Here is a 19,113-nt window from a genome sequence, read left to right as displayed (position 1 = left end):
AGGAGCCTGCACCAGCCCTGGCACAGCCTGGTCCTGCCATCATCCACCTGCACTGAAAACTACACTGACATGTCGGCATGCCTGGGCAGAATAAGGGCCCTGCACTTCACTGAGAGATGACAACTGGGTTTGGTCATTCTGCAATATTAAAAAGGATAAATAGATGTGAAGTAACACAACCAAACCAGTTTGTAGATAAACTCTCCCAACTGGCCGAAAAGAGCAAATAAATGAGAAAGAAAGAATTAAAATTAAAGAGGTCAGTCTCCAAAAGGACCAGCAGAGAAGAGTCTAATCCTGCAGAATGAAAACTGTTTAGTAGAGTTCAGAGAAACTGATCTGTAACTGAGGTGCCTGCAAAGGAATGGTCTGTATTTACAACAGTGAGCAGCTGTACATTCTATCTCTGACAGCTGGAATGCAAAGAGTTTATGGAGCTGAAACAGCATCAATAAAATAAGGAGTTACCAGCAAGATGAGGGGGGAGAAGTGCAGAGGCAATACCACAGCAGGGAGGAGATGGTGCCCACTGCAAATTTGGGACAGGTGGGGAGGAGGAGAGCAGGGACAGGTTTGAGAAGTGCAAACCAAGCAGGGTAGGAGCTAAGACATTGTGCTGGAGGCCAAGAGGGAGGCCAATGAGTCAAAAGAAGTAGCAATGATGTGGTCAGAGCAATAGAGAAAATAATTTAAAAATCATTAAGGCTTTTCCTGAGGTCTGATCATCAGTGGAAATGCAGCAATCTCCCCTCAAAGCACAGCTCCTGACCATCTGAGCACTGCAGTTCCCACCTTGGTTTCTCTGTCCATCTCCTACAAGCCTCTCTCTGCTCCAGCAGCCACCTCCCATCACGCTGCCTTCCTCCCCAGGCAGCCCCCAGGTTCTCTGTCCCTCCTCATTTCCTCTCTGCCTTCCTCCACAACTTCAGCTCCTCCATTCCAACATTAGGAGACAACCAGGAGGGACAGGGCTAAGGGACACTTGTAGGGTGCATAACACAGAGGTTGTATAATTCACTGTATAATGGGGAAATTCCTGCCTTAAAGAAGAAAAATAGCTCAGCCTAAACACTGATCTACTAAGGGATCAATATTCTGCAAAGACTTGGTGTTACTGCCACAGAAGATTTGTTTTCCTGCCCACAAGAAACAAGCCTGAGCATGGAGTTACCTCCCATGTGGAGTGAAAGGCGGTGTCCAGAGAAGAAAACTAGATTTCACCTTCAGGGGAGTACTGCTCCACGAGATAAGTGAACTACTTGACCCTTTTTCCCCCCAATGCTTTTTGGCAGGGGGAGGATTGTGCAAACTTCCACAGGCTCTGTTCAGACATCCCTCCTCACTGAGCTCTTGGGCAACTCACATCAAAGCTGTAAGACTGCCTGAGGAGGAGGGAGAACAAGTGCTAAACTGAGATACCTTTTATTGCTTGAAAACTCTTGGGCAAAGCATGTGGATAAACGAGGAGATGAAAGGCAGCTCTGGAGAAAGGCCTTTATAAACACAGGTTCCACAAAATAAAAGATAGACAAAACCCTCCCTAAGGCAAGGGGAGGATGAATGCTCCTGGGAGAGCAGTAAAAGCCAGTGCAGCCACCCACAGCCACTTGCTGGTTGAAATGGTGACTGGAGAAGTCCCTGTCCCCAGTCATAGCTCAGGGCAGGGAGGATGAGGAACCCTCAGGCTGTTTGTTAAAACGCTTAATGGGGCCAGCCACACTCAACTCCTCATCTCCAGTGTCAGCAGAGGCTGTCCCCAAACTCCTGTCCAGGAAGGGCTGCAGTGGGCAGGGAGCAGCTGCTGACCTGGTTGTGCAAGAGCTCTTTCCCCTAGCACCGTCTCAGGGGGCACTGGGAGCCAAGCAGACTCAGCACTGGGAAAAATAAACAGCACAAGACCACCACAAAAAGAGATGGAGAGGGGGAGAAATACTACAAAATGCAGATGGAGAAAATTCGATCAAAATCCAAAGGGTCCAGCTGAAACATTCTCCTGCTCTCTGCAGTCAGCCTTCAAAAAGGTCATTGCACAACCCTGAAAAGGGGAACATCTTACACTGTCATGTCTTGGCAAGCATTACACAGATCAGCCTCTCTGGGCTTACTGTCTCAAGACTTTTCAGACCAGAGGAGCCAAAGGGCTTCACTGACTTTTCAGAAACCAGATTTTTATACTAAATGCAAGAAGGCAAAAAGCTCCAAGTTTCATGGCTTGGCTTCCTCCCTACCCCCAAACATGAGGATGAATGTGCATCAAAGACCAGTAAAAGATATCATTACAAAGCCACATGCTTAAAAGTACTGAGAAAATACTGCTGTACTTCACACTGTGAACACAGCTTGCTCTCAGATGTCCAAGCATTCACATTTTCAAATAAAAGCATCAGCACTGAAATTAGAGGTTAAGAAGGCTAAGATATCTCATGCTCATAACCCAGAGTTACTGACTCCACTCAAAGCACTAACTCACACAATTTCTTCAAATGCATTAAAGCAAAATTCTCAGCTGCCATGGAGTCTGGCACTCACATGTACTTCAGCATTTCTGTATCACTTAGTGGCAGAAGTGAAAGGTGTGAGATAAAACACAGCAGCCTGTTGGAAGCACTGGGGGTCATGAGTGGAATGAAGGAGGCAGACACATGATATGTTCATTACCAGCAGCATCATGCTGGAAATCACAAAGCACTGGTCTCCCTCCTGCCTACAGCCAGCAGCAAGTGTACATATCTGATCTGAGAGAATGTATCAAGAGAACTCTAGAAAGAAAGGGTCCAAAGGATTTAGAAATAATTTCTGCATTCATCTTTGTTACAGAAAACAAGTAATTCACCCTTCACCTCTTCCTACAAAGCATCTGGTGCTGCTGGAGATAAAACAAGACCAGTAGTCTGATATTACATCAGCTCTCATTTCCCTGACTCAGCCAAAGGAGAGCAAATAAAACTCTGCTTGCTCTTGGGTGTCAGCACAGACTTTTGGAGAGCACATGCCTTTTGTCAGCAGCACAGTTTCAGCCTCCAGAACCCTCGAGTTCAGCAACACAGCTCAACAGAGAGACATCACAGATCTGGGAAAAATGCATCCTCCTCCCTGCAAAAGGCAGGAGAGCAGCCAAGTCCAAGCAATCCCAGAGCTCACCAGCCTGATGACAGGAAGCAAAAATTATCAGATTGAAGCAAGCACTCTGGACTAACCCTAGGAGCTGTTTGTATTTTTCTGTGAACAGCCCCAATGAACAGTCTGGAGTTGTTGATATAAGATAACCAGCTTTGTTTTCACTTTAACTCTTTACCAGTCCCTACAGAAATTATTAAACGGGATGAGAGAGAAAACAAAGCAGTGTAACCTCCTGTCCCCTCTGCAGGGTGAAGGACACTGACCTGGCCTGTGGTGCCATCACCTCTGCACACGTGGGAAAGGCCCTGCCTTCCCAGAGTTTGGGAACTGTCCCAAATACAGAGCTCATGCTTGGAGAGGTTCACAGATTCTGGCAGTTCCTTTGCTCATGGACATCTACCAGGAGCTTCTCTCCCCAAAGCAAGAGCTTCTGGGTCTTTTCTGTAGTATGACTGCAATTAAAGGGTGGTGAAAACTAACTCCACTCTGTCCTCATTTCCACTTTAATCTGATGACTAAAGAGTTAATCAGATACTTACTACTCTTTTTTTTTTGTTTGTTTGTTTACTGTTTAAGGAGAGATCGAGTTCCCAAGGTTTTCAGACTCTTCCTGCAGCAGATTTCTGGTCTGGTTTCCTACTGTACTTCTCTGCCCTCTGCACTCTCTCTGCCAAAAGGATAAACGAGTGTCCAAGTCTAGGACAAATTTGGGGAAAAAGAGCTCCAAAGGCCCCCCTCCCTTTTTCTTTTTCACAATTCCTTTCTTCACTGAGCTCAGAAAGAATTGTTCTTCAGGTGAAAATGGAAAAAAGGGGGGGGGGGGGCCTTTGGAGCTCTTTTTCTCCAGATTTGTAGGATTCTAGGAGTAGAATTTAATAAGCTTTTCTTATAACATTACTAGAAAGAGTTTACTCTCTAAATACATGTTCTGTACCTCCAACAGCTTTGTGTTCCTGTTCCTCAGTTTCAGTTCTGGGCTGGAGTGAACTGCAGTGAACTCTGTCATGCTACCCTTCTATTTCATTAGAACAGATTCTGAGAAGGCAATCTTCACACACCTATGATGAAGTGACTTCACTCACCTCATTCCTAATCCAGCTGAAAAAAAACACCCAAACCCTGTTTGTGAAAAACAAGGAATGCCCCACCTGGTTCTTGGAACTGCTCACTGGAAGTCATTCATCCCAGTGATTATTACTCTGAATATCAGCTAATACTCCAGAGCCTTTCCCAAAGCTAGGTGCTTCCCACTGCTGGTTTTTTTCACGTGAACTTGCTCCAAGAGGCAGAATTGAAAAAAAAGCAAGGCAAAGAACTGGCCTGACTTCCCCAGAGCTTTTTAGTGCCCTGGACCTGCAGGGTCATCCAGCACTCTGGAGGCTATAAGACCACAGGGGGACAGGGACACTGACTGCAAGCTGGAGCCCTGAAGGAGGGTGGGGAAGCCATTCGATGCATTTCACATTGCTGCAGTCTGGATGGAACTGCTGCACAAAGTTCAGCCCTTGCCATGCGTTCACTTCCCTTCGCCAGCTGTGCAGGGTTCATCGCTGCCCCTGCCCCTCTCCCAAGCTGGGGGAAAGCAGATCCAGGGGAACCACCCTGCCTTTGCCACTTTGGAAGGGTTTTAGGGTAGCTAAGGGTTACACACCGAGATTAATATGCCCTCCTGCATGCAGCCACTGCCCGAGCTGGACACCCACAGCGCTCTGCAGCTGCCCTATAGCCCCTCACACGGTCTCCATCCTCTGCAGCTCTGCGCCCTACAGCTCCCCAGCCCAGAGCCCTCTGCCCTATGGCCCCCATTCCTTCTCACCCCTATAACTGCTATCCCTGACAGCCCCCAGCGCTCCCCTCCCGTGTCCCAGCCCATCGCTACCTGCCCGCCGCTCGCCGCCGCTCGCCCGCCCGGCGCAGGAGCTGCAGCCCGTGCCGGGGCAGCGCTGCCAGACGGGCCGTGGCCATTCCCGCTCCGAGCACCCGGCGGGACCCGAGCCGGCTGTTCCGAGCTGTCCCGTCCCGTCCCGCTCCGTTCCGCCGCTCGGTGCTCGGGGGCGCTGCGCTCGGACCCGCCCCAGCCCCGGCACCGGCCCCGCCCGCGGCCCCGGGACCCTCCGGGGGAGCACCGGGCAAGGGAAGCACAGAAAGTGCTCGCCCTGCCCGCTCCGCGACAGGCACTGCAGGCTCAGAGGGACCCCCTGCCCGACCCCCTGCAGGTCCCCAGCCCGAGCTGTGCACCACAATTTCTTCCCTGTACATTCCCGCTCCATTATCTCTTCTTCCAGCCTGTCCCATCAGCCTGACGCTGTTACACCCCGTATGAGCCCCTCCACTCAAATGAGTTGAGATGGATTTTGGTGCAAGACAACCAACATCATTTGCCTCCACTTATCTCCACCAGACTTCTAGTGTCTGACACTTGCTTTTAGAAACAAGAAAGATTTTCCCCAATGTTCATCTAGTTCACAATTAATTTGTTTGGTGGTAGCAGTGACAACATCTTTGTTAGGGAAAGGAAGGGTTTTTTCTTTGAAATGTGAAAAATTTGACTTGGCTGCAGAGGGGTCACAGAGATCATCCGAGAGTCTGGGAATGGTCTCCAACCCCAGACTGGCATGGCCAGCTCAGGATCATTAAATCACAATTAGATCAACTGTGTTCATCCCATTTCCCTCAGCCTTTCCTGCTCCTTTCTCCTTGCTCATGTTCTTGCACCCCAGCAGAGTGCACAGATGTGCCTTGTGCTCTGCTTTGCCTGCCTTGTGAGCTTCAGAGTCCTTCTAGCCCAAATGCACAGATACCTCTTCCAGTCAGTCCCACTGAAGTCAGCAGCCAGGTGAGTTTCTGGACTCCCACAGGGGATGTAAAACTGTGTGACATCTGTGGCCAGAATTTGTCCTTCCTCCATTTGGCCAGAACAGAGCAACTGTCTTTGTGTTGATGGAGCATCAGAGCTCTCAGTATTGTATAACCACATGGAAAAAAAATTGATGTTAACCTGTAATAAATAAAAATAAAGATGACTTCTGGCTTGATCTTCCCACATTATGATCATTAGCCCAGAGGGTGAATTGTGGTTTAAAAAATAATAAAATGAAGAATTATGCAGAAATTAATATGACATTGACAATTGGGTGTTTATTTGAGATCAAAGCAAAGGACCCCTGAAGCAGTAACATTTCATACACCATTGCATAAGGTATGATTCATTTCTAGTCAAGACTTTAAAATCTGTTAATCACAAATAAGTAGGTAGGTTTTGTAACCCATCTACACCCTTGCTTGTTCTCCCTAGGAGCCAAAGGCTCTTGGATTTGTGTAAACACAGATTTCAGTCTGTAGCACTGTGTGGACAAAGACCTTCCCCAGAGATTCAGAGGGTCTTGATCAGCCCCCCTCAGAGCCCCTCTGGGTTTTGTTCTCCAGAGCAGGATTGTATTTGGTGCCTCCCAGCCATGGAAGGGAACAGCCCAGCACATCACACGAATCCCTCAGTGGCTCAGGATAACGAGGGGATCAGAACTCAGCTGTCCCTTTTGGAGATCTGGCAATGAGAAGCTTCCCCACCACTCCCTGGAGCAAGTCTTCTCTGGCCCTTCCCTCCAACAACAAACATTGTTGTAAAAAGCTGAGGTATGATAGTATGAGGGAGATTCTTGGATAACTAGACCTTGCTCTTCTCAGATGAGGGCCCTGTAATCTCTGCTCACATTTGGAAGAACAATAACATGCTCTGAAAAACTTCCATAATCTTCTGGACAAGAGCACCTAAACCCAAACAGACTTTATTGTAGTTTCTACTAAGCAAGTCCTTGTGTGCTGTTTTGGGGTGCCTTTGTCCAGATACTCCTGTCACCTCAGTTACCTCAATACTGAGCTAATGCTGGTTTCTGGGTGTTGGAAGAAATTCACTGGCATCTTAAGAATGAACTAATGCATCCGCAGGGTAGATGTGCTGTGTATGTAGTGAAAACATCTTTGCAATGTCCCAAACATCATAAATACCACAGAGATCAGGAAATTAATGGTTAATCCTTGCTGTAATCCCACTACCAGGTAACACTAATTTGGCTCTGCCTCAGACTCCTTTCTCTTTTACTGACTTTCTCCACAGAGGATTAGGAGAGTGCTCTGCTCCTGTGGGACTGGAGCCTTGGGAGCAAAGCAGGAACGTCCATTAAGCATTCCTCCTGTGAAGAGACTTAGTGGGGTGATGTAACAGCCCACAAATACAAGCAGCTGTACCAGGTATTGCAAAACAAGGTATAGTTGGGATTATTGGCCATAAACGGATTGGTTCTCTGTGCAGTGGTGTGTGACAGGTGATGTGACTGGATGCAAACTCCCCTGCCCATGGGTCTTGGAGCTCTCCTTCCTTCTGCAGGGCTGTTTCATGTAGCCCAGATCTAAACTCCTGCCAGCCTGGCCAGGGCTCCAGGGCTGGTGGGACAGCTGTGGAGGTGACCTGAGCTGTGCCAGTGTGTCACAAAATAGGTTCTCCCACCCAGTGTGCAAGAGGCCAGCCCACACCCAGAGTCGAGGTATTGGATTTATTTACAGTTCTGCACTGGATGCCAAATCCACAAAGCCAGCATGATGACTATCAAAACTTCTGACTATTTATATATTTTAGCAAGCAAAGGCATTAATTTTCATTGGCTACAAGTTACCTAGTTCTCATATTAACTAGTATTCTATCTTCCACTGGTTAATGATTCTTTCACATCCCATGCTAATTAGTCCATGGGATTGATCTTTCTCTTATTTTGGGTTGGTGGGTTTCTTGGGTCTGTAGCCATGAGTAGGTGGTCACAATCTGCCCCTGACAGAATTACCTTTCACCCACTTGGAGCCAATTCCACCTAATTGCTGAGTTAGGTTTCTTAGCTTCTTCCTTATCTTGGGGATTCCGTGTAGCCTATAAATCCTGCATTCCTTGCTCCCGCTATCAGACCTACATCCTCCTTCCCAAGATTTGTTAATCTCCCACTAAGTCTGAGATCATTGGATCAAGCCTTAAACCTAAACAAGACAATTCTACCAACAAGTAATCCATCTTTCTAAGACAGCGCTTAGATCTTATTGGCTGCTGTCTGCTTCGGGGATTAAATCTCCTTTCTTGTCGCTTGCGTTCGGAAGTATGCAGAGATCAAACACGGTTAGCATCCCTGCCGAAGGCAATGTGCGTGTGCTCTGCGGCCCCGCTCCGGGCCGGCAGCGGGCGCGCTCGGCCCCGCGGCGGCGGCTGCAGGGCCCGCGCGGACGTGGCCGTGGAAGTGGCTGGCGGGGCCGGGCCGGGCTGGGCTGTGCTGGGCTGTACCGGGCCGTGCCACGCCGGGACGGGACAGGCTGTACCGTACCGGGCTGTGCTGGGCTGTACCGGGCCGTGCCACGCCGGGACGGGCTGTACCGTACCGGGCTGTGCTGGGCTGTACCGGGCCGTGCCACGCCGGGACGGGACGGGCTGTACCGGGCTGCGCCGAGCCGCTCCGAACCGAGCCGCATCCCCCGCAGGCAACCGCCGCCGGAGCCATGTCGCGGGGCAGTGGGAAGGGGCTCAGCCTCAAGGACAAGCTGGACGGCAACGAGCTGGACCTGAGCCTGTGCGACCTGAACGAGGTGCCGGTGCGGGAGCTGGTGAGTGTCCGGCCGCGTCCCGGCGGGGATGGGAACCGGCCCCCAGTCCCTGGAACGGGCAGTAGAGAGCCGGGGGTGCTGGGGCTTGCGAACCGGCCTGCAGGTATTGAAAGCTGTAAGGTTCTGTGTGCTGGGGGTTTGTGAGCTGGCTGCAGGTATTTAAAGCCGTAAGGTTCTGTGAGCTGGCTGCAGATATTTAAAGCTGTAAGGTACTGTGAGCCGGCCTGCAGGTATTTAATGCTGTAAGGTTCTGTGAGCCGCGGGCCCGGCAGCCGCTAGTCGCTGCTGTCCTGGGATAAGAACCGGTTTTTTGGACCCAGAGATGGATCCGGAGATGACGTGAGCTCAGAACAGCCGCGGGGGATGCACAGACTGACGCGGGAGAAACCGCAGAGGCCGAAGCAGAACTAGCAGGTGTCAGAAGGGCTCGGGTGAACCTCCATGTTCATTCAGTGCCTTACTTGTCTTTCAGGCTGCTCTTCCGAAAGCTACTGTCTTGGATTTGTCCTGTAACAACCTCGTTTCCTTGCCGGTAAGGTGCTAGAGAGTGTCCGTGGGGATGAGTGTGCTGGGAAATATTTGGAAAGATAGCTGGTGCTTCAGTAGGGGCTCACCAGGCACTGTGGAACTGGCACTTTCCCTGCCCTAGGATGGCTGAATGACTCCATTGTTAGTGACAGGTCAGTGCTGGCAGTGGGTTTGGCTGAGGCAGGAGAGAGTGCAGGGTTGAACTGTGTGAAGGTTGCAGTACATTCCTTCCAGAGCATCCCCAGGTGAATACAGAGGAGTTTCAGCAGCAGCAGGGTCTCGGGTTTGTTCCTGTCGTATTGTCATCCATAATCTTCTCAGTCTGTCTTATCTGTCCCACTGTGTCTCACCTCCATCTGCCAAGGCAAAGGAGGAGAGCGATTTTTCCTCCATCACAGTCCTGTAGTAAGTCAAGGATTTGTGCCTGATATGAGGAGCAGGCTGTCTCTACATACTTCCCACTGAGGTTCTTCCATAAAGGTGCTGACCAGCTTTCTCTGGGTTTTCTTTGTCTGCATTTTAGTCAGACTTCTGCAGTTTGATGCATCTGGTGAAGCTGGATTTGAGTAAAAATCGGCTGCAACAGCTGCCCTTGGACTTTGGCCGCCTGGTGAATCTGCAGCACCTGGACCTTCTGAACAACCGCTTGGTCACCCTGCCGGTCAGCTTTGCACAGCTCAAGGTAAAACTGTTTGCTGGGCAGTTATGTAAAGCTTTGGGATGCAGCCCAGGGTCTTGTGATCCTGCTCAAGTTGATTTCTCTGGTAAAGCATCCATCCTGCTGACTACCCATTCCAAAATTCAGCTGGCTCTGCAGCACAGCTCAGTGAAAATCCCCTCAATCTATTGAAAACATCTCTGCTCATCTTCTGTACCTGTTTTATCCATGTAAAAACTAAGCAGTTCTTTGCTTCTGCTTTGGATCTCTTAAATAATTCCAAGACTGCTATGCTCTTACAGTCTCCCTTTCATTGTGCCTTTTTGCAGAATCTGAAGTGGCTGGATCTGAAGGACAATCCCCTGGATCCTGTCCTGGCTAAAGTGGCAGGAGATTGTCTGGATGAGAATCAGTGTAAGCAAGCTGCTGTCAAGGTAAGGAGTCTGCTTTTATTCAATTTCTTTTCCCTTTCATGGCTTTGCCAGTGATTCTTCCTCTGTTTGATTAGCAAGCTGGGCAGCTGCTGCAGGAGCCTGAAGTTTCTTCAGGGGGTGTAAGGTGCAGGTGCACTGCACTGACTCCACTGCTGCTGTGTCTGTGGAGAGCAAATACCTAGCTGAGGAGGATGCTTCTCCATTAGTGGAGTTAAGATTAAATGCTAGTTGCCCATAAAGTGGAGCCATAATCAGACATCATAATCCACGCCTGTGCTGGTAGTACAAAAACCTCTGGAGAAGTTCTGACAAACATAAATAGAAATGTTCTGTGATCCTCTGTATCCCTGAGCACCACTTTGCCATGTTTGTTTTTAATGGGAAGATCTGTTTTTTAACAACAGAGACTCACATAAGTTGTTTTTTTCAGAGCCATAGCTGTAGGGGTAGGTGAGGGTTGGGAGTCAGCTGACCTCAGCCACACTCCAACTGTGCTGTTCTGAAGTGACTGTGCCACAAGGCTTCTGCACAGCCCTCAGGTTGTTTTCTTGGCCCTTTAAGGTACTGCAGCACATGAAAGCAATCCAGTCTGAGCAAGATCGACAACGGCAGCGGAAACTCCAGGCAGAGAGAGGTAGGCACGAAGAATCCCACATGCTGTCTGCTCAGGACTGCTCTTGGTCTCTCTAACACACCCAAACATTCTGATCACCATCTAAAAACTTGCCATTTGACACATACTTGTAGCCACCCAAACCCAAAGTACTCAGGGAGTAGTAGGGTAAAAGAGAAAGATAGCAGGGGGCTAAGTATGTGATTTCTTGGCCTAAGGAATAGTTAAATCTCTAAATGGAATGTGCTGTAGCTTACCTATAAAAACATGAAAGAAAAGCACAGCAAAATGCAGGTATGTAATACTAAATAAAATGATAAAAAAGAGGATGGCTGTTTAACTGGTTTCCTCATTCCAGTTGGGGTAATAAGTTAACAAAGAAAATGGCAGTGACAACCCTTTACATAGAAGGGAAAAACTTGCTGTTAACCCCCAGAAATGGAGAAGAGGCGTGAAGCAGAGCAGCGAGCAAAGGAGGCTCAGGAGAGAGAACTGCGGAAGCGAGAGAAGGCAGAGGAGAAGGAGCGCAGGAGGAGGGAGTACGATGCTCAGAAAGCTGCAAAACAGGAGATGGAAAAGAAAACTAAAAAGGAAACGGTGCACACCCGAAGTAAGTAGCGTCCATTTTGGGTGGGATTGTGTCAGGTTTCACTGTCATCAGATTGTGATGCTGCCAGAACTGCTTTCATGCAGTCCAGGTACTGGGAGACAGTGGGAGAGGGTAGGGGGGAACTTACAGGAGTTCTGATAAACTCTGCTGCTGTGCCCTTTTCCCTTTGCCTGTTTTGCCATGAACTGTGAAGCTACAAGTCAGGAAGTTCTCCAGCTGTTCCTAATGAGATCTTCACTCTTTTTTTCTTAAGTTTACTGAACTACATTAGCATAATTAGATCTTGTGCAACATGGAGGTGCTTCACACCATGAAACTGGATTTGAAACTTTTCACCCTAAGCAGTTAAATCCTGCATCTACTTATTTATCAGAGCTAAGTGGTGAAAATTCACCACCAAAGCCAACTGTAGCAGAGATGAAGTATCTTACCTGAACAGTTTGTTTGTGAGCATAGCCTGTTGTAGTTGATGAACTGCTCACTTTTGCTGTTCATGTTCTCACTGCAGAGCCAGCCTCCAGCTCCCGTCCCCCTCAGCCCCCCCGGCACAAGCCCTCGTGGTCGCGGTCGGTGCTGAGAGTCCTGCTCTTTGTGCTCTTCTGCATCCTCTGCACTCTGGCTGCCTGCAAACTGACGGAGCTGCAGCACCAACCCCTGTGTGTCAGCGTCAACACCCTCTACGGGGACGTGGTGGCTGCTCTGCAAAACCACAAAACCCTGCAGAACATGCTACAGCACAACTCGCAGCAGTGATTGTCCTGGATGGGCATCGCTTCGTCAGCATCTCCTTCCACCATCTACACAGCCAGAATTCCTATGGAATTGTGTTCTGATGAAACTGCTTTGAACCAGTCAGCATTGGTTTGCTGCTCCACTCCACAGAGCAGAGCTATTGTTCAAACCAGCTTTGTTGTGCATGTCTCTCAGTCAGCCTGTAACTCCTGTTATTTGTGCACGTTAACCTAAACTTGTTATCACTCCTTGCTTCCAAGTGGTATCCACCAGGACTGTGAGGTACAGGAAGCTGACAGTCTATAGGAATGGGGGCAAGCAGCCCTCACATCACCTGGGGGAGACAGATGTAGCTCTGACTTGGAGGTGGAAGGTTTTTAATACATATCCATTCCTTGCTTTCATTTCTGTTTGTGCTAAAATTGGTGGTATGGCTGTATGGGCATAATGCACTAGGGCCCCACTCCAGGACCAATTGCAGGCATGTAGGATGGCTGTGCATCCCTGTGTTGGAGCAAAGAGGCTGATGTGCTATTGAAAGGAATTGAAAATTTTCAATACAACAGTTTTCACAGCAATTTGTCTGAATTGAATGTTTGTGTTGTTAACATGGTTTAATTTTAATTAGGCCCTTTAGGAACAGCCACGAATGATTTACAAGAACGTGGGAATAATTCCTGCCTGCCAACTGCAGCAGCAGCACTGGGTGGCACTGTGGGAGCACTGTTGGCAGGAAAGGGGAAGCCTCAGGGCTGGAGGAAGGTGGAAAACTCACCTCTGCAATTATTGTGAATTATTTAGAATTTCCTTCAGTTATTTGAAATAATTAATTTTAAAACTTCCTTTAAAAACCCCCATCAAGCAAAAGTTTTTCATATCTTTAAGGGTTTTGTGAAAACCCTTAAAATGCAGTGCAAGTTTCAGACCTGTATATCTCTATCAGATATACAGATTCTGTATACAGACTGTATATACAGTCTGTGTATATCTGTCTACAGAGATTTATCTGTACACAGACTCCACTGAGACATCCTACACTGGTCTCCAGAATCATTCCCTCTTCTCATACCTGGGATTATTGCTGCCATGAGCAGTGCTATGGGGAAACAATCACAACAGTAAATCTTAAATTTTTCTGTAACCCATGAGAAGATTGTGGTTCCCTGAATATCACACAGGAGAGCAGCAGCAGAAGTATCAGAAAGAAGAAAGGGCTGCCTCTGCCTTAGGAGAGTGCATGTTTTCAAAGCTTTCTTCAAACACCTTTAAGCTTTGCTTTGGGTGACTAACTCATCCCATTCTTTAAAAGATCATTACTCCATATCCAGAAATGTTCAGGAAAATGACAAACAGCACCTAAAGCAATGTTTCCACCATGCAGCCCTTCCTACCAACATCCAGATGAGTGTTGCATAGGTTGCTGAGCCCCAGGCTTATACAATGCATAGGTTCAGGTCAGCAGCACTTCTGGCCAGGCCAGGGCTCATGGTGCATGACTGGAACAAGCAGGGGAGGTGGGGATTTTTCCACTGGATGTAGCAGGGTTCCAAAGAGTTAGCTTCCACATATGGAATTCAGCTTAATTCTCTGAGCACTCATCTCAGCAATGCTGTTGCAAAAACCCTCAACTGTCCTTGTCCACGTGGCTGCATGGACAGGCCGTGGTCCCCAATCTAATTAAAAGGAAGCTTTTTCTGCCAACTGTTCAGACCTCATAATTCCAGCACATATAATCAGATTTCAAGACCCTCTGTAGATTAAGCTGTCTGGAGACTGACTCAGAGCACTCTAAACTTATATCTGAAAATTAGTCTTTCTCATTCCCATCTGCTGCAGTGGAACAATGAGAGGCTATTTTGTCCACCTCATTAGAGCAGGTGCTGGAGGGGCAGCACCATGTTGCTCTAGCATCAGGATTTGTCCCAGAGGAGGGAAAAGATAAGGAGAGCAAGAAGAAGTATTCCTGTCCATGTTCAAGACGCCATGTTAAGGAGCAAAGGTTATTCTTCAAAATTATTTATTTTATAGAAAGACAAGTAAAACAACATCAGTACTATAAACTGTATGCAACTCATGTGGCTTAGGGAAGATGTTCCCCATCTTTCTTGTGTAAACTCCTGCTATTCATCAACTTGATATCCAACTTTTTTCCTACTACAATAAAGTTTAAATGTGCTTCAAGTCTTTAAACAAGGATCAATGAGTGTTATCTAAGCACTTCTTCACAGAAGAAAACTGAAAACCAGACAAATGGTAAAACCCTTATTCCCTGGAGCTACCCAGTGAAATGCAAAACGGAACACTTAACTGGACAAACAGTAAAACCCTTTTTGCCAGTGCTACCCAGTAAAATCCAGACAGAGGTCGGGGTCATGGGAAGTCACCTGCAGGTAGATGCGTCGGGACAGCTCGGGCCCGATGCGGCGGGCGGTGGCTGTCACCCCCTCCCCACGGTGCACGGGGATGTTGGACAGCATGTTCTCCCGCTCCTGCTCCGAGGAGCATCTCTCATAGGCCTAGAGACAGACCAAGGAACAGTGGCATCACCTGCTTGCATCCATTGCTCAAAAACACAATCTAAGCTATGCACCTGTACCTGCTCTTCCCTTCCACAACGTCCACTCATTTGTCACTTGGTTTCTGCCCAAGTCCCATCTGTGAGTTTGGAGAGTGGGGCCAGTGCTGCTCCCTCAGTAGGAAGCCAGAACAGTGGATGCCAAGGAATCAGTTCCTTCACTAACTTACTGAACTGCTTATACAGAATCACAGTATCTAATTTAATACTGACTCAATTACTTCTTCCACCCCCTGCATGAGCTGGCTGCCTGCACACAGTGCTGGGTATGCCTGAGGCATCCTCACCTGGATCAGAAGCTGAGGAGAAGGGTAGGCAGACACGATAGCCTCAGCCATCTCAGAGCTGACACGGTTAAACTGCTGTATCTGCCTCTTCCAAACTTTCAAGAGACCCTTTCCAGAAGGATCCACCTTCACTCCTCCAGAGCAGCTTTTGTCCAAGTAGAAAGGGAATGCTGTGTTGTCTCTCTCTCGCCTAGGGAGAACAAGGAATGAGGAAGCAAATGAGACAATGAGGCTGTGAAGAAAATCCTGTCCCTGCCATCTGTTGTCACACAGAGCGTCGTCCCTCACTTGAGCTGTCAGACACAACTGGCATCAAAGGAAACATGAACAATTTGACCCTGTTTTCTTTACATGCATTACCAATTTCTTTAAGACCCAGATTGCTAACAAAAAAGAAACAATCCTGTACCCAGCAGCAATCCTGACACAAGCCAACTTGCAGACAAAGTGGTAAACAAGAATTCACATTCTGGCTGTCAACCATCATCAAACACTTTTTGATGTCATTTTTAATGACATGTCATCTCTTGTCATGGCTGACATGAAAACCCAACAGCTGCTGTGATGGGAATGCCAGGATTGTGTGAGACTGCCCAAGATGGCTTTCTTAGCTACCACTGCAACAAGCTGCTGTCCTCCCTTGTCAATGGAAAGAGCCAAGTGGTTCATTCTCAGGCACATCTCTTGGTTACATGCTAAAGAAAAGTTGGCACTCTAAGAGCCAACCCTACTTGCATTCCCTTCCCACTCTAAAAATCTAACTCAGAATGAGAGCTCTACTTGATGTCAAGGTTCCAATGTGAATCCTGAAGATGGTCAGGCACCAGATCAAACTGCCCAAAGAAGTTGAAGATATTTCACCACTGGAAGTGTTCAATGCCAGGCTGGATGGAGCACTAAGTAACCTGGTCTAGTGGAAGGTGTCCCTGCCCATGGCAGGGGGCTGGATTAAATGATCTTTAAGGTCCCTTCCAACCCAAACCAGCCTGTGACTATAAAACCAGGGTCTGTCCTGACCCCTCTGTGAGCAGGACATCAATTTCAAGAATAAGTCCTGCATTGAAGGAGCTGCAATAGCAGCTACTCTGTCACCTGTGCCTTTAAGAACCATCATGTCCTGTGTTGTACCTGCTATTCCTTCCCAATAGCTTAAACTGCAGCCTCTCCAAAGGTAGGACCAAACCTCTGCTTACTCACTTGTATGGTGCCTCAGCCACAGCTTTTGTGAACATAGTAGCATATTCCCCAAGCTCCTCAGTGCTCTCAAAAATGCTTATTTGGACTTGTGTGCTCAGCTGTAGATCCACCAGGGCCTGTATCACCATTGGGAAGAACAAATGGCACAACAATCAGTCTTGCTGCATTAAAATCCATTTTTGTCTGAAGCAGAAAAGGGTCACAAACATCCTGATGTAGGACAATAACTTTCACTCTCTCTTCACTTTGGGAATAGTTAAGACACTGAAGTATTTAGGGGCAGTCTGTCTCCTGACAGGTAATATCACCTCAGTGTCCTCTGAGCTGCCTCAACTCCTCTGTGGCTCTTGTTACAAACAGGCCACCACCAGTGGGCTTTGCCAATGGGCCATGAAGGACAGGAGGTGCTGAGGCTGACATCAGTATAAAGGTGATTGAGACACATCAGTCTGTGTGGGAGCAGGTACATGACTGAGCTCAACCCAAAGAGCTTTGTCCACAGTCTGATGGACTAATGAATATGAAAGCCATGCACTCCCATCCACAAAATAGTGTGACTGGGTCAAATGTCCAAATACTGGGAGACAACAGATGATGGCTGCATGTCTGTTTTAAAAGTACTCACTTCTTTCACATCCATTCTGGATAAGTCCAGGCCAGAATCCTTAACCTCCTTTTTTCTCCTTTCTCCCCGTTTCTCCTGATTCCCACTTGCTGCTGTCTGTCGCAGCCTTTGTTTTGTCTGAACCTGGACAGACCTAAAAAGAGTCAAGTAAGACAGGGGTGACAGTCTGGATGGACCTTTGCTTTTGTTTCTGTATAAAAAGTGGTGGAGCAGTTCTGGGAATACCTCTCATACTCCAGTCTTTGCCAGACAGAATTAACATAAATACCTATGGCATTTTTCAAGGCCAGAGAAAACACAGAAACATTTGGAGGGAAGAAATCTGACCTGAAATAATTTTCTACTCCAACTACTGCCAGAGCCAGAATTCTCCCAGGCATTTTCTCCATCACGTGAGCTACATAGCTCTGCAGGGTCTCCTGCCTTTCTGCACAGCCATCAGTGCTCTACAAAGATGAATGGGAAAAATAAGGAGTTAAACCATTTTGAGGTACACAGAGAAGCACAGCAAATTATGGCCCTGGTTGTAGGTCTGCAGATGAGTCTGTTCATCCTTGCTCTTCAGGGCAAGCAGGCAACACTTGATCCCACATGAAGTTAGAGCAGAAAGACAAAAAAAAAAACCCCACTTGATGTAACAATGCAACTCTTCAGGAACGTGTGAATAATTTTAACTAGCAAAGAAAGCTTGTCAGGACTTCACATTATGCAACCCATTAATGGCTCCTAAACCCAGATTTCTGTTTCAGTGAAACCCTGCATTCCTCCCACACCAAAACCTTCCTGCCACTAAGAGAGATGACAAAATACCAGTTTTGCATCAAGGCATATTCAGGAGCACAAAAGTCATAAGCATTCTCACTTGCTTGTAGCTGCGAGCCATGGACAAAAACTCCTCCAAGCCAAGCAGAACAAGGACATTTGGTTCTTCTGTCCATTCATCTCCTCCTCCCATCTGTTCAGATATGAAAACAAACAGGCCACAGTCTATTTCGAATTCAGACTCCCACTCAGAGCTCTGAGCAGGGAGATTAGAGGGTGTTTACTTGGGTTGCTAAATACAATTACTAAAGTCTGCAAATAACCCATGAAAAAATGGGCAAGATTATCAAAATTTTGCTCGCATACCTGTGATGATACTGTCTTTCTCCTCCAGGTGATGCTGCAGGGAACAGCTTGGTTCTCCAACACACAGGAATAATTGGCAGCCTGCAAAGCACTAAGGATCTGCTCTCCACCTTCTACCTGTAAGATGACTGAAATCGATGCACGGGTCAGGCCTCCAGAGAGTGGAGACAACAGTCAATACAAGGCAGGTGCAGGCTGTGAGGACAACTACCTGGATCTAGCAGCACTGTTATGTATTTCTGACACTCCCCTGGCCGCTGAGCTCTCAGCATCCTGGCAACGGCTCTCTTCCTCTGTTTTTCCTCCTCCTGCTGCCTCCTCTTTGCCTCTTGCTCCTTCCTTCTCTCTGAGGCCTTCTGGCAGATTGCCTTCCGTTCCTTCTGACTATACTGTCGTTTTTTGAGAGGGAGCGATGCTTCTGGCCTTTCTCTGCTTACCGGGGGGCTACTAGGCCGGTCTGAGGCGACTGGCGAGGAGCACAAGGGGAATCTCTCAGCACTGCGTGTACCATTCTCACCGTCGCAAGCCACTTCTCCAGACGGTACCAGGTCCTCCTGCAGCCCTCCGCTCCCAGGAGCCATCAGGTCACCACTAGGACAAAGCCCAGCGCCCACGTTGAAAGGCTCAGACTCCGCTCCCACCCTCATCTCGAGCGTCTCATGCAAAGGGACGACGTCCATCTCCTCCTCATCCCCCTCTTGGCTCCCGCTGCTCCCCATCGTGACAACCTCTGCCGCTCCAGGATCAGGAGGCGGCGATCGCGGGCGGCTCGGCTCGCCGAGGCATGGGGACGGCTGCAGCAGGTAGGCGAAGGAGGGCAGCTCCTCCTCCTCGCTGCTGTCAGACTCCGACTCGTACTCCGCCATCCCCGCGTCCCCTCAGGGCCACCCGCGCCCGCCTGAGGGGAAAGCGCGCGCCGGCCGCTGGTTGGGCCGGAGCCGCGAGCGGTGGACGGCCATTGGCCGGAAC

General features: G+C 48.4%; 3 protein-coding genes across 5 annotated transcripts in view; 1 reads left to right on the top strand and 2 right to left on the bottom strand.

Annotated features, from left to right (window-relative positions):
• The window catches only part of ACSF2 (acyl-CoA synthetase family member 2), a 35,713-nt gene extending 30,552 nt beyond the window's left edge, over positions 1–5,161 (bottom strand). The window contains exon 1 of one of the 2 annotated variants that reach the window (XR_013776485.1): positions 5,000–5,160. Coding sequence is in view for 1 of the 2 variants with exons in the window: in XM_079323312.1 (XP_079179438.1) it covers positions 5,000–5,085 (86 nt within the window). In the remaining variant the exon portion in view is untranslated. Of the gene's footprint in view, positions 1–4,999 lie in introns of both variants that reach the window. The other variant, XM_079323312.1, reaches the window with a different exon arrangement.
• Positions 5,162–8,488: 3,327 nt separating this feature from the next.
• LRRC59 (leucine rich repeat containing 59) lies at positions 8,489–12,910 on the top strand. 2 transcript variants are annotated; one of them, XM_079323316.1, is made up of 8 exons: positions 8,489–8,574; positions 8,605–8,757; positions 9,230–9,289; positions 9,809–9,967; positions 10,273–10,377; positions 10,939–11,011; positions 11,427–11,600; positions 12,109–12,910. In XM_079323316.1, the coding sequence occupies exons 2-8, from the start codon at positions 8,653–8,655 to the stop codon at positions 12,351–12,353; spliced, it is 921 nt and encodes a 306-aa protein (XP_079179442.1). In that variant the 5' UTR covers positions 8,489–8,574; positions 8,605–8,652; the 3' UTR covers positions 12,354–12,910. The 2 variants fall into 2 exon arrangements, with proteins under 2 accessions (XP_079179442.1, XP_079179441.1); XM_079323315.1 differs by having other exon boundaries at positions 8,530–8,757.
• Positions 12,911–14,193: 1,283 nt separating this feature from the next.
• Positions 14,194–19,066, bottom strand: EME1 (essential meiotic structure-specific endonuclease 1). Its single transcript, XM_079323313.1, has 8 exons — positions 18,356–19,066; positions 18,145–18,272; positions 17,879–17,971; positions 17,344–17,462; positions 17,017–17,149; positions 16,392–16,507; positions 15,195–15,384; positions 14,194–14,848 (listed from the first exon to the last, which is right to left on the bottom strand). The coding sequence occupies exons 1-8, from the start codon at positions 19,008–19,010 to the stop codon at positions 14,672–14,674; spliced, it is 1,611 nt and encodes a 536-aa protein (XP_079179439.1). The 5' UTR covers positions 19,011–19,066; the 3' UTR covers positions 14,194–14,671.
• Positions 19,067–19,113: the final 47 nt, after the last annotated feature.

Source organism: Erithacus rubecula (genome assembly GCF_903797595.1).
Source record: "Erithacus rubecula genome assembly, chromosome: 20".
In the NCBI taxonomy this organism is placed as follows: domain Eukaryota; kingdom Metazoa; phylum Chordata; class Aves; order Passeriformes; family Muscicapidae; genus Erithacus; species Erithacus rubecula.
This window is presented reverse-complemented; position numbering and strand designations above follow the sequence as displayed.

What these genes read in the sequence shown, in the direction of transcription:
- LRRC59 (XM_079323316.1), top strand. Translation starts at nt 8,653, where the DNA reads ATGTCGCGGGGCAGTGGGAAGGGGCTCAGCCTCAAGGACAAGCTGGAC. An exon ending in ACAACCTCGTTTCCTTGCCG is followed by an intron (nt 9,290 to 9,808) that starts GTAAGGTGCTAG and finishes TCTGCATTTTAG; the next exon opens with TCAGACTTCTGCAGTTTGAT. An exon ending in GAAACTCCAGGCAGAGAGAG is followed by an intron (nt 11,012 to 11,426) that starts GTAGGCACGAAG and finishes GTTAACCCCCAG; the next exon opens with AAATGGAGAAGAGGCGTGAA.
- EME1 (XM_079323313.1), bottom strand. Translation starts at nt 19,010, where the DNA reads ATGGCGGAGTACGAGTCGGAGTCTGACAGCAGCGAGGAGGAGGAGCTG. An exon ending in AACAGTGCTGCTAGATCCAG is followed by an intron (nt 18,273 to 18,355) that starts GTAGTTGTCCTC and finishes CATCGATTTCAG; the next exon opens with TCATCTTACAGGTAGAAGGT. An exon ending in GGAGTAGAAAATTATTTCAG is followed by an intron (nt 17,150 to 17,343) that starts GTCAGATTTCTT and finishes GACTCTTTTTAG; the next exon opens with GTCTGTCCAGGTTCAGACAA.